Source organism: Panulirus ornatus, chromosome 40, assembly GCF_036320965.1.
Source record: "Panulirus ornatus isolate Po-2019 chromosome 40, ASM3632096v1, whole genome shotgun sequence".
Classification (NCBI taxonomy): Eukaryota; Metazoa; Arthropoda; class Malacostraca; order Decapoda; family Palinuridae; genus Panulirus; species Panulirus ornatus.
In genome coordinates this window covers 13663748-13676247 of record NC_092263.1, presented here as the reverse complement: position 1 = coordinate 13676247, position 12500 = coordinate 13663748, and the positions used below count along the sequence as shown (strand labels likewise).

At 44.5% G+C, this 12500-nt stretch overlaps 1 protein-coding gene across 10 annotated transcripts in view; it reads left to right on the top strand.

The window, feature by feature from the left end:
- Positions 1 to 12500, top strand: part of LOC139761441 (pleckstrin homology domain-containing family G member 5-like) — a 593230-nt gene that overhangs the window by 527010 nt on the left and 53720 nt on the right. For all 10 annotated transcript variants that reach the window (XM_071685649.1, XM_071685644.1, XM_071685646.1 and 7 more), the window contains 2 exons: positions 6560 to 6639; positions 9110 to 9286. In XM_071685649.1, coding sequence (XP_071541750.1) covers positions 6560 to 6639; positions 9110 to 9286 — 257 coding nt within the window. The remainder of the gene's footprint in view (positions 1 to 6559; positions 6640 to 9109; positions 9287 to 12500) is intronic.

Sequence of the window (12500 nt, the reverse complement as noted above, 5' to 3'; positions counted from 1 at the left end):
GAATGGGTTCCGTCAATGTAATTTGAAGGGAAAGGAATGGGTTCAAGGTCAATGTAATTTGAAGGAAAGGAATGGGTTCAAGGTCAATGTAATTTGAAGGGAAAGGGATGGGTTCAAGGTCAATGTAATTTGAAGGGAAAGGAATGGGTTCCGTCAATGTAATTTGAAGGGAAAGGAATGGGTTCAAGGTCAATGTAATTTGAAGGGAAAGGGATGGGTTCAAGGTCAATGTAATTTGAAGGAAAAGGAATGGGTTCCGTCAATGTAATTTGAAGGGAAAGGAATGGGTTCAAGGTCAATGTAATTTGAAGGGAAAGGAATAGGTTCAAGGTCATTGTAATTTGAAGGGAAAGGAATGGGTTCAAGGTCAATGTAATTTGAAGGGAAAGGAATGGGTTCAAGGTCAATGTAATTTGAAGGGAAAGGAATGGGTTCAAGGTCAATGTAATTTGAAGGGAAAGGAATGGGTTCAAGGTCAATGTAATTTGAAGGGAAAGGAATGGGTTCAGGTCAATGTAATTTGAAGGGAAAGGAATGGGTTCCATCAATGTAATTTGAAGGGAAAGGAATGGGTTCAAGGTCAATGTAATTTGAAGGAAAAGGAATGGGTTCCATCAATGTAATTTGAAGGGAAAGGAATGGGTTCCGTCAATGTAATTTGAAGGGAAAGGAATGGGTTCAAGGTCAATGTAATTTGAAAAGAAAGGAATGGGTTCAAGGTCAATGTAATTTGAAGGGAAAGGAATGGGTTCAAGGTCAATGTAATTTGAAGGGAAAGGAATGGGTTCAAGGTCAATGTAATTTGAAGGGAAAGGAATGGGTTCCATCAATGTAATTTGAAGGGAAAGGAATGGGTTCAAGGTCAATGTAATTTGAAGGGAAAGGAATGGGTTCAAGGTCAATGTAATTTGAAGGGAAAGGAATGGGTTCAAGGTCAATGTAATTTGAAGGGAAAGGAATGGGTTCAAGGTCAATGTAATTTGAAGGTAAAGGAATGGGTTCAAGGTCAATGTAATTTGAAGGGAAAGGAATGGGTTCCGTCAATGTAATTCGTTTGAGAAATGTAATTCAGTGATAATGTTTGCTATCTTATCAAAGCTGTTATGCACAAAGTAACTGCCTTCCTTCATGCGTTTAAAAAAAAGAAAAATAAAGTTTTTAAATTCTTTATATATCATTTTTTTTTAATTTCCCAGAAGCGAGGTAACTGTATTATTGCCTGAGAGTGCATTACGTTTTCTTTTTTCTCCCATTTTCTTTTTTTTAGAGTTTGATCTGAATGTATTTATTTTCTCAACTGTGCTCGTCTCACGGAAGCCAATTTGCCAATTAGTTGAGCATCTGAGCGTTCTTAATCACCGTGTCTTGACGTAACGAGGGATGAGGTAGTCTTGCTGTCTGTCTGTTTGTTTGCCTGTCTGTCTCTCTCTCTCTGTCTGTCTATCTATCCGTCTGTGTCTGTCTCAGTCTCAGTCTGTGTCTGTCTGTCTGTTTGTCTGTATGTCTGTCTGTTTATCTGTCTATCTGTCCATTTGTCTATCTGTCTATCTATCTGTCACTCTGTCTGTCTCTCTGTTTGTCTGTCTGTCTATCTCTGTCTGTCTGTCTGTCTGTCTGTCCATTTGTCCGTCTCTCTGTGTTTGTCTCTGTCTGTCTATCTGTCTGTCTCTCTGTGTTTGTCTGTCTGTCTATCTGTTTGTCTGTCTGTCTATCTCTCTGTCTGTCTGTCTGTCTGTCTGTCTATCTGTCTGTCTAGGGGTTGATAAATGATACCTGGTTACACAAACAGAGAGAAGGTTAAGTCTTCCTCTATCAAGTCCAAATTATAATTTATTTACCTTTCATCTTTCTAATATTCCAAGAAGCCAGAAACGTGATTAAATTTTCCCTCAACAAAATTTTATGTACACTACTGTTAATTTCACAGACTTGAATAATAATTTTTAAAAAAATTGAGTGAGGTTTAAATTCTTGAGAAATTTAAAGAAAAAAAACGCCAGAGAAGTGTTAGATTTTAATGTTATAAGTAATTTTTGAGAAATTAGAAAAAAAAAAGCCAAAAGAAGAATTAGAATTTAATGTAATAAGTAATTTTTGAAAAATTAAAAAGATTAGAATTGAATGTTTTAAGTAATTTTTGAGAAATTAAATAAAAAAAAACGCCAGAGAAGTATTAGAATTTAATGTTATAAGAAATTTTTGAGAAATTTAAAAAAAAAAAGCCAAAAGAAGAATTAGAATTCAATGTAATAAGTAATTTTTGAAAAATTAAAAATAGAATATTAGAATTGAATGTTTTAAGTAATTTTTGAGAAATTGAATAAAAAAAACGCCAGAGAAGTATTAGAATTAAATGTTACAAGTAATTTTTACCTTGTCGTTGTTTGTTGACTGTGATGTAGCGGCTATAAACCTACTTGTGTACGAATTTTGTGACACGTCGGTACGACCCTTGGATAATGATGGCTTTAACCTTATGGGGAAAGGCTCAGTAACCGGGGTCGTTATGCCTAAGGGTCGTATATATACCGTCGTGCTCAAGGGTCGTATATATACCGTCGTGCTCAAGGGTCGTATATATACCGTCGTGCTCAAGGGTCGTATATATACCGTCGTGCTCAAGGGTCGTATATATACCGTCGTGCTCAAGGGTCGTATATATACCGTCGTGCTCAAGGTTCGTATATATACCGTCGTGCTCAAGGGTCGTATATATACCGTCGTGTTCAAGGGTCGTATATATACCTTCGTGCTCAAGGGTCGTATATATACCGTCGTGCTCAAGGGTCCTATATATACCGTCGTGCTCAAGGGTCGTATATATACCGTCGTGCTCAAGGGTCGTATATATACCGTCGTGCTCAAGGGTCGTATATATACCGTCGTGCTCAAGGGTCGTATATATACCGTCGTGCTCAAGGGTCGTCTATATACCGTCGTGTGCTCAAGTTGTTATAATGTTCCTAGACAATCAACAGATCTCAATAATAGTCCAATTAAGAGTCATACATTTTTTTTTTTTTTTCTTTTTCTCTGGCGGATCTCTGACATCACTTTGTTGGTCATATTTATTGACAGAAATTGTTTTCCATATCGGCCAGTCCCCTAGTGTGTTGCGCTCTCTGTTGCAGTTTGACATGAATGTATTTTATGGGAACGTCCAAAATATATACTGGGTCACGTTAGCAAATATTGTGCGTTTCCACTGTACTAAGGATATATATATATATATATATATATATATATATATATATATATATATATATATATATATATATATATATATATATATATATTCGAAGTTATGCAGAGAGTTTCTCTCTCTCTCTCTCTCTCTCTCTCTCTCTCTCTCTCTCTCTCTCTCTCTCTCTCTCTCTCTCACCCCGGAGCTTCTGCAGTTTGCATGAGCAACCGGCCATTGCAGGCGTATAGCCCGTTGTAGACAAAGAACAGAGAAGACTCCCCTTCCTCCTCTCTCCTCCCCTTCCCTTTCCTCCTCTCTCCCCTTCCCTTCCCCCATTCCTCCCCCCTCACCTCAACACCATTAAAAAAAAAATATAGGAGGGCCCAGATCCCGGGGCCTCATTAATTCTAAGGCTGGAATTGAGCGATCTGGACAAGGGGGAAATGGAAACACACAGAGGAGTTCAGGGGAGAGTATTTATAGCTTTGTATCTCTCTCTCTCTCTCTCTCTCTCTCTCTCTCTCTCTCTCTCTCTCTCTCTCTCTCTCTCTCTCTCGTGCGCGCGCGTGTGAGCTAGGGAGGGAGAGAGAGAGAGAGAGAGAGAGAGAGAGAGAGAGAGAGAGAGAGAGAGAGAGAGAGGGGGCAGACAGGCCGGGTTGCCAGCTAGGGAATAATGATAATTAGCATTATTATCATCATTATTCGTGTGTGTGGTGGGGGGGTGAGGGGGGGGAGGGGTGGAAAAGCCGTGTCTAGGTTGTTTAACACGTATTGACGAGGGGGTCTGACTGCCCCCTTCCCCCACATCCCCCCTTCCCCCTCCCCCTTCCCCTCCCTCCCCCCTTCCTCTAACTCACAAATGGCGTTGGTGAGCGGCGGCGGCAGAGTTGAGTTAGAGAGAGAGAGAGAGATCGAGAGAGAGAGATCGAGAGAGAGAGAGAGAGAGAGAGAGAGAGAGAAGAGCACACACAAGAGTTTCTCGTCTGAGTATGACAGGATGGGCGTGGTGGGTAGTGAGGGGGTGGGGGTTGGTTGGGGTTAGTTTTCCCACCCCTAGATGGCGTTAGTGTACGACTCTGGTGGATTGTAATTGCTCGTCTCCCTTCCTCTCTTAACTAGGCCTCTGTGGGGCATTTAAAGGATCGCTTCTTCTTCTTCATCGTCGTTTTATACCCCTCATGAAGAGGGAGTTTGACCTTTCTATTCATAGAGGGCCTTAGTGTACAGCTTCTACAGTTTCTCCTCTTACGATAGCGGTGTTGCCATCGCAGTGGCATGGATTTTTTTTTTCTTTTTGTTCTTTGTGTTTCGTTCAAGCGCTGTTGTGTTTCTCCTCTTCTCTGTATGTGTTCTGATGATGTTCTCCCTTTCCCTTCTTGTGGTTGAGCGTCATTACGCTACCCTGTCCTCTCTATTCCTATTATTAATGCCTCCATTGTTGCCACTATGTAGACCTTCGTTTTTTTGTTTTTTTAAGAATACTTGTCCTCCTCCTGTATTGACACATGCGAGGGATTCATTAACTGTGTTTGTCTTCACTCTCCTGACTCGCCTTAGGCTCGAACTCAAAAGACATTTTTTTTTCTCTTTTTTTTTGGGGGGGGGGGGTAAGGAGTTATTTTAAACGCGCGGAAGGGACGGGCTTCAAACTGCTCATGTGGACCTGACCTGACCCATCACCGTTACCCATCACCGTTACCCATTACCGTTACCCATTCCCGTTACCCATTACCGTTACCCATTACCGTTACCCATTACCGTTACCCATTCCCCTACGGTTTCTTCTGTCGCTCTCGAGAACGACAGAAAACGAGGTTTACCGAAACCGGAAATAGGCGGCGTCCATGCGTCGACCTGCGTGGATGGGTCTTTGCGGATAGAAAACGGGATGGAGGAGCAGGTAGAGAACGGGAATGAGGAAGAAAATGAGACGGAGGAATAAGAAGAGAACGGGGATGAAGAGGAAAAAACGGGACGGAGGAATAAAAAAAGAACGGGAATGAGGAGAAAACGAGATGGAGGAATCGAAAGAGAACGGGAATGAGGAGAAAAACGGGATGGAGGAACAAGAAGAAAACGGGGAATGAGGAGTTAGTGAATAACGTGAGTGATGAATGGATGAATGAATGACAATACTGGTGAATTACCCTCGCTTGAGGGGGGGGGGGGGAGGAAGGGGGGGAGGTTTTTTTGGGGGGGTTGGGGCGGGGTGCATATTAGCGGTGCGTGTGTGGTGCCTGCGCCTTATTGTGGCGCTAATTACCATTGTTAATTGCACCCCGTCCTGTTGGCCTAGATGATTCTAGAACATGAAACCTTACGTTTTCTGTGTCCTTCCCCCCCGTTTTTCATTTTCTGCAACTCCTCCTTTCTACCTCAAGTCTCTCCTCCCTCGTATTTACTCTCCCTCTCCCTTCCCTCTCTCCCAACTCCCCCTCTCCCAGCTCCCCCTCTCTCACCCTCCCCTAGCAAGTATATATGTGTGTGTGTCTCCCCCACATAATGTCTGAGGGACTCCCTCCACATTGTATGTTTGGTCTGACCTGTGTATTAATGTTAATGATAATTGGTCGTATGATTGTGTGTATAGGGGAAAGGATGTGTGTTCTTATGTGTGTGTGTGTCGTGTGTGTGCGATCGATCGTGTGGGTGTGTGTGTGTGTCATGTGGGTATGTGATGTTACAAATGGTTTTTGTGTGTTATGTGTATATGTATGGATGTGTGTGTGTGTGTGTGTGTGTGTGTGTGTTGACTTGCCTTAAAGACCCGACACTTCCCCCCTCCCCCCCCTAGAGAGAGAGAGAGAGAGAGAGAGAGAGAGAGAGAGAGAGAGAGAGAGCGCACGTGCTTGTGAATGCACGTGGTGATAGATAAGGATACGAACGTAAGAATGAAAGCCCAGTTCGACTCCCCCCTAGAGAGAGAGAGAGAGAAAGTTGATTTTGTGAAGTAGTTAAGAAAATCGTGTGTTATTGCCCCCCCTCCCCTTTTTTTTTTCTTTTATTTTACCATTTAAAAGCTTTTGAGATGATGTGGGTCAAAGTGAGGTGGGTTAGGAGTCTATGTGAGGTCAAGGAAGACACGTTTACATAGCCAGGTATATATATATATATATATATATATATATATATATATGTGTGTGTGTGTGTGTGTGTGTGTGTGTGTGTGTGTGTGTACATATTCATACTTGCTGCCCTCATCCATTTCCGCCGCCACCCCCGCCACACATGAAATGTATATATATATATGTATAAACATACGAGTCTGTGGTGGTCCTGGACACCCCCTCTCCCCCCCTCCACTGGTGAGGGGAGCGGCACATGTCGAATACTAATCATGTCTTATGTTTGCTTGTTTGTTTGTTTGTTTTGCAGCACGAGATGAGAGCAGGAGTCCAGTCAGATCCAGGTCAGCTGGCACCCCCGGGTCCCACCCGTATAGGAAGATCTCAGCGGTGAGTTACTCTCTCTCTCTCTCTCTCTCTCTCTCTCTCTCTCTCTCTCTCTCTCTCTCTCTCTCTCTCTCTCTCTCACCTCACCAAGATTTCCTGATGTTTACAGACCGGTTTTCCATTCGCACATTCTGCGTGCACAAGTTTTCCCTTTTGGCATGTTATCATCTCTTGTGCGAATGTATTAGTTGTGTTGTGTGTGTGTGTGTGTGTGTGTGTGTGTGTGTGTGTGTGTGTGTGTGTGTGTGTGTGTGTGTGTGCGTGTGTTGCGTGTTCCTGTAAATTATGCGGCTTGGAAAAAAAGCAAAAAGAAAAAAAGAAAATAAACTCCATTCATACATTTTGCTTTGTAAGGTACACAGATTTACCTTCATGTCTCCACCCACCCACCCACTCCCCACCCCTTCTTACCCACCTTACCTCATGGGTAAGCAAGGTTAGCACGACCCACGTAAGACGAGGGAGCAGGTTACCCCTTCTCCCTCCTCCACATGATTGTATGTTTACATAATTCAGGGACCTGCTTTGGGGCTCAGTCATCTCCTGCACAACCAGTGTGTGTGTGTGTGTGTGTGACCGGACTCTGCCTGATTCAGGTTACACTGCGAGTTCCAAAAAAAAAAATAAAAACGCTGTATTGATTGTGCAGCCTCGTCAAAGAGCCTCTCAAAAAAGTCTACATATCCCTGCTACTGCAAGTAGCGCACCCTTGGGCTACACGAACCTTTGGAAAGGTTTTGGAGTAATCATATATATATATATATATATATATATATATATATATATATATATATATATATATATATATATATGCACACACGAATATAGTGCATATGAACGCGCACTTTCATAGAACACATGATATCCTCCAACACCCAGGATTCGAACCCAGGACCTTTTGCGTGGTATTCGGGAACGCTAACCACTCGTCTATGATCAAAGCGTCATTATCAGAGGCGATCGTAGCCTAGTCGTAACCGTTTTGGAATCCCCTGCAAAAGGTCCTGGGTTCGAATCCTAGCTGTCGGAGGGTATTATGATATATATATATATATATATATATATATATATATATATATATATATATATATATATATATATATATATATATATATATATATAATTTTCTACATACTGATATAGTAAGCGTATGTGGCGCGAATGGCTAGCTAGGCTTTTAATTGACACTCAGTCGTTAGAGACACAGCAATTAGGCAGTTAATCACTTGAGAGCCTTAACGAGAGGCCTGCATTGGTCATCAAGCTGTGACGAGGTGATTGCCTTGTGTGCCTCGTTACGTCACGGTAGGAGAGAGAGAGAGAGAGAGAGAGAGAGAGAGAGAGAGAGAGAGAGAGAGAGAGAGAGAGAGAGAGGCCTAGTTCTGACAGACAGATGATGATGGGTAACGCGGTAACTTGGTTTCGAGGTGACGATGTGTCCACGGGAGACCAAGGTTGTTACGCGTGACGGTGAGGTGACGTAACACAAGGTATATTGTGACGCTAGGGGGGGGGCCGTCACTGAGGCAAGGGTGTGACGGTGGTCTGTGATGAACCCAGGGTTTTGTGTAGCTGTTACCGGTCGTGTTAAGGGGTCTGTGTATCGAGGTCATATATATTTATATACATGGTCAAGGGCAGGAAGTATATAGGATGATATAAGGTTCTTATATCTGTGTTTGCTTCTGTAGTGTATATGATGTGTCATCAGTTTTTGTCATAAGTACTATAATTACTTTTTTCGCTTCTACTACTACTACTACCACTACTACTACTACTAACTACTACTACTACCTACTACTACTACTACTACTACTACTACTACTACTACCACTACTACTATTATTGTTATTATCATTATTATCATTATTATTATTATTATTATTATTATTATTATTATTCTGACTACTACTATTATCATTATTATCATTATACCTATTTTCTTCCATCGAGAAATTCTCTCTCTCTCTCTCTCTCTCTCTCTCTCTCTCTCTCTCTCTCTCTCTCTCTCTCTCTCTCTCTCTCTCGTCGGCCGTCCGCCGCTCCTCCCACCGTCAATGGCGTAGACACTTTGAGAACGCCTTCTTATCTCTCCCTTCTGGCTTCCCGTATCGGGGCCTTTGATATTTCTTATCTCTTATCAACCTTACCATGATTATCTCGTGTGGTATCTGACCTACGATCGTGTCTGGTCCTATTCCAAAAAGTCCTATCCCCCTAAAAAAGCCCCATCCCCCCAAAAAAGCACCCCAAAAAGTCCCATCCCCCCAAAAAACACCCCAGAAAGTCCCATCCATCCCAAAAAAAGCACCCCAGAAAGCCCCACCCAGAAAAAAACACCCTAAAAAAGTCCCATCCCACTTAAAAAGCACCCCAAAAAGCCCCATCCCCCCAGAAAGCACCCCAAAAAGCCCCATCCCCCCTCCAAATAAGCACCCCCAAAATTTAACCACCCCGTCCTTGTCTCTTCCAGAGCCATCGGGCGGGTCAGGGGAGATTTCCCTGGGGAGGCACGTCGGCAGAGGACTGTTCTCCCCTCTCCGATGACCGACTTAATGGCGGGCCAGCCTCTCACGAAGGCTCGCTCAAAGCTGCCAAGTCTAACAAACAGAACAACCGATGGTCATCCATCTTCCCCTCCAACACCAAGGTAAATACCCAAGACGTGATGCCTCCTCTTTTTCTTAGCTCTCTTGTGGTTAATACATCTCTTTTTTTAGCCCCGTGATGCCTCCTCTTTTTTTTCCACCCCATTTGTGGTTAATTCCTTTTTTTTTTACACCCCTTGTGGTTAACACACCTCTTTTTTAGGACCCTTCTGGTTAACACACCTCTTTTTTAGGACCCTTGTGGTTAACACATCTCTTTTTAGGACCCTTGTGGTTAACACATCTCTTTTAGGACCCTTCTGGTTAACACATCTCTTTTTTAGGACCCTTCTGGTTAACACATCTCTTTTTTAGGACCCTTGTGGTTAACACCTGTTTCAGCCCCTTGTGGTTCACACCTCTTTCAGCCCCCTTGTGGTGGGGAGATGGTTCTTGTGGTCCAACTGTGGTAGGAGTGGTAGGGGGATGTTTGTGTGTACACCTGGCTTGAAGAAAGGTAAGTACTTTATATGTATATATGTAAACACTTCTTTAACCCATGTGGTAGGAGATGGGTCGAGGACCAGTGTGGTAGGAGCTAGGGGGTCCCATTGTGGTAGTGGGATGTATCTGTGTGGTAGCGTGGTCGATGGTAAGTACTTAACAAACCTCTTCTACTCTTGTGATCCCGCTGTGGTAAAGGCAAAATGGTCGATATATATATATTTGTGTGGTAGATGATGGGTTTTTCTCCTACCACAACTCTCTGCCAGTTGTGGTAGGCGATGGTTTGCGTCAGATCCTGGTGGTAGGTGGATGTGGTGGTGGTAGTGTGGTCGACTCGATCAAGACCTCGACATAGTGGATACTGGTAAGACGTTTAAGAGAGAGAAACAAGAAAGAAGAACAACAACAACAAACAAAAAAGCGTGTTTACTGAATCGCGAGTTTTAATTGGTTAACAAGTTTCTTAATGATGGGTGTTGGATGTGGTAGAAATTGGCTGTTAGACGAAAGAGATTTGGACGTTCCACTTGTTGAATTGGTCCTGGTTGAAGTGAAGGTTGAGGGGGGTTGGGGGGGGTTGGGGGGGCTGCCTTGGTCGGCACCTTCAAAGGTTATTCACTGGAACCCGAACCTCGAAAAGTTTTGGAATAAAATCCCACTGGAAGTGAAGAGCAAAGCCCACCCACTGTAACGGGGGATCAAAGGCCACTGGAACAAGGGACCAAAGGCCACTAGTAGTGAAGAGCAAAGCCCACTGGAACAAGGGACCAAAGCCCACTGGAAGTGAAGAGCAAAGGCCACTGGAACAGAGGACCAAAGGCCACTGGAAGTGAAGAGCAAAGGCCACTGGAACAAGGGACCAAAGCCCACTGGAACAAGGGACCAAAGGCCACTAGAAGTGAAGAGCAGAGCCCACTGGAACTGGAGAAACTTCAGTATTTGGAAAGAACTTCCAGTGTAATGTCGTGCATGTTGGAAGTGTTAGAGAATTCCAAGTTTTGATGTCGACAGAAATGTAGAGACGTCACCATGTGTGTGTGTGTGTGTGTGTGTGTGTGTGTGTGTGTGTGTGTGTTTGTAAGTATGTATATATATATAAATCTGTCCTCTAATGTACTCGTGTATGTATATTTTCCCCCATTTGTTTTGAGATATCGTAAACAAAAGCTTCGAGGAGATGTTTAAAAGTCAACTCAAAATTCCCTGGGCCCCCCTTTTTTGAGGGGGGGTGGAATGGATGGTTCATAACCAGGCACAACAGAGAAGAACTTAGAGAAGTAAAGTTATGAGCAGAGTTGTGAGGCGTCCTCTTAACTTTATTATAACTTACAGACTCTCTTTGGTTTCCCTGAACCCAATATTTTTCCCTTTTTTTTTTTCTTTGCTCTCACAACTTCCTTCGTGATTTCTCTGTCCTTATCCTCTGGCCTTAGGTTGGCGAACAAAGTTGAGAGGGAGTGGGTGTGTGTGTGGGGTGAGAGGGAGGCCTCTGGAGGTCCGCCAGAGTGGGGTAGGGAGGAAGAGGTGGTCTTATAGAGGTTATGTACAGACCCATTCTTCCATGGGAAACTCTAGCTGGGCCGGAAGCGCAACCCGGTGGAGTGGGTGTCTGATATGACTGCTTTGAGAAACAGTTCCATTGGGGGGGGGAAAAAGGGGAAGGGGGAGAGGGGAAAAAGGACTTCTTTGGGGGGTCGCGCCCTCCCCCTTACTCTGGGGACTTTCTCTTGAGAAGAGAGGGTTCTGGGGGGAGGGGGGGGGCCTCTTCTTCTCTAAGGGGTCTTCTCTACGGAACATTCTCAGGGGGAAGGGGGTCTTCATCTTCGACACCTCGTCACACACACACACACACACACACACACACACACACACATACACACACACACACACACACACACACACACACACACATACACACACACACACACACACACACACACACACACACACAACACTGTAATGAGTGTGTGTGTGTGTGTGTGTGTGTGTGTGTGTGTATGTGTGTGTGTGTGTGTGTGTGTGTGTGTGTGTGTGTGTGTGTGTGTGTGTGTATGTGTGTGTGTGTGTGTGTGTGTGTATGTGTGTGTGTGTGTGTGTGTGTGTGTATGTGTGTGTGTGTGTGTGTGTGTGTGTGTGTGTGTGTGTGTGTGTGTGTATGTGTGTGTGTGTGTGTGTGTGTGTGTGTGTGTGTGTGTGTAATTGCCGTAAGATCCTTGCCTTTTGTGATGTTGATTTAACTCTGATCCATTGTCTACCGAGTGCGCCCCCCACCCCCCCACATTCTGTGCCCCCCCCCCACAGTGTGGACCCCCCCCCCCCACAACGAGATTCCTTCTTCTTCTTCAAGTTCATCTAACTTGTAGATTTATATGAGGATGGAGGGGGGGAAGGAGGGGAGGTGAGGGGGGGAAGGGTGGAGGGGGGGTGGGGAAAGAAGTGGGCGGGCCCCGGGCCCTGGCCCCCTCCCTGCTCCTCCCCCCTCCTCCCCCCTCCCTGCTCCTCCCCCTCCTCTCCCCCTCCTCTTTCTCTTTTTCCCCCCCCAAGGCAACCCCACCTGCCTCCCTCCCTCCCTCCCTCCCTCACTCCCTCCCTCCCTCCCTCCCTCCCTCCCTCCCTCCCTCCCTCACTCCCTCCCTCCTATCTCTTAATGGAGCATATTGCCTCGGGGAGAGAGAGAGAGAGAGTGTGAGAGTCGGCTGGAGTTATGTGAGAGGTTCTTCTCTCTCTCTCTCTCTCTCTCTCTCTCTCTCTCTCTCTCTCTCTCTCTCT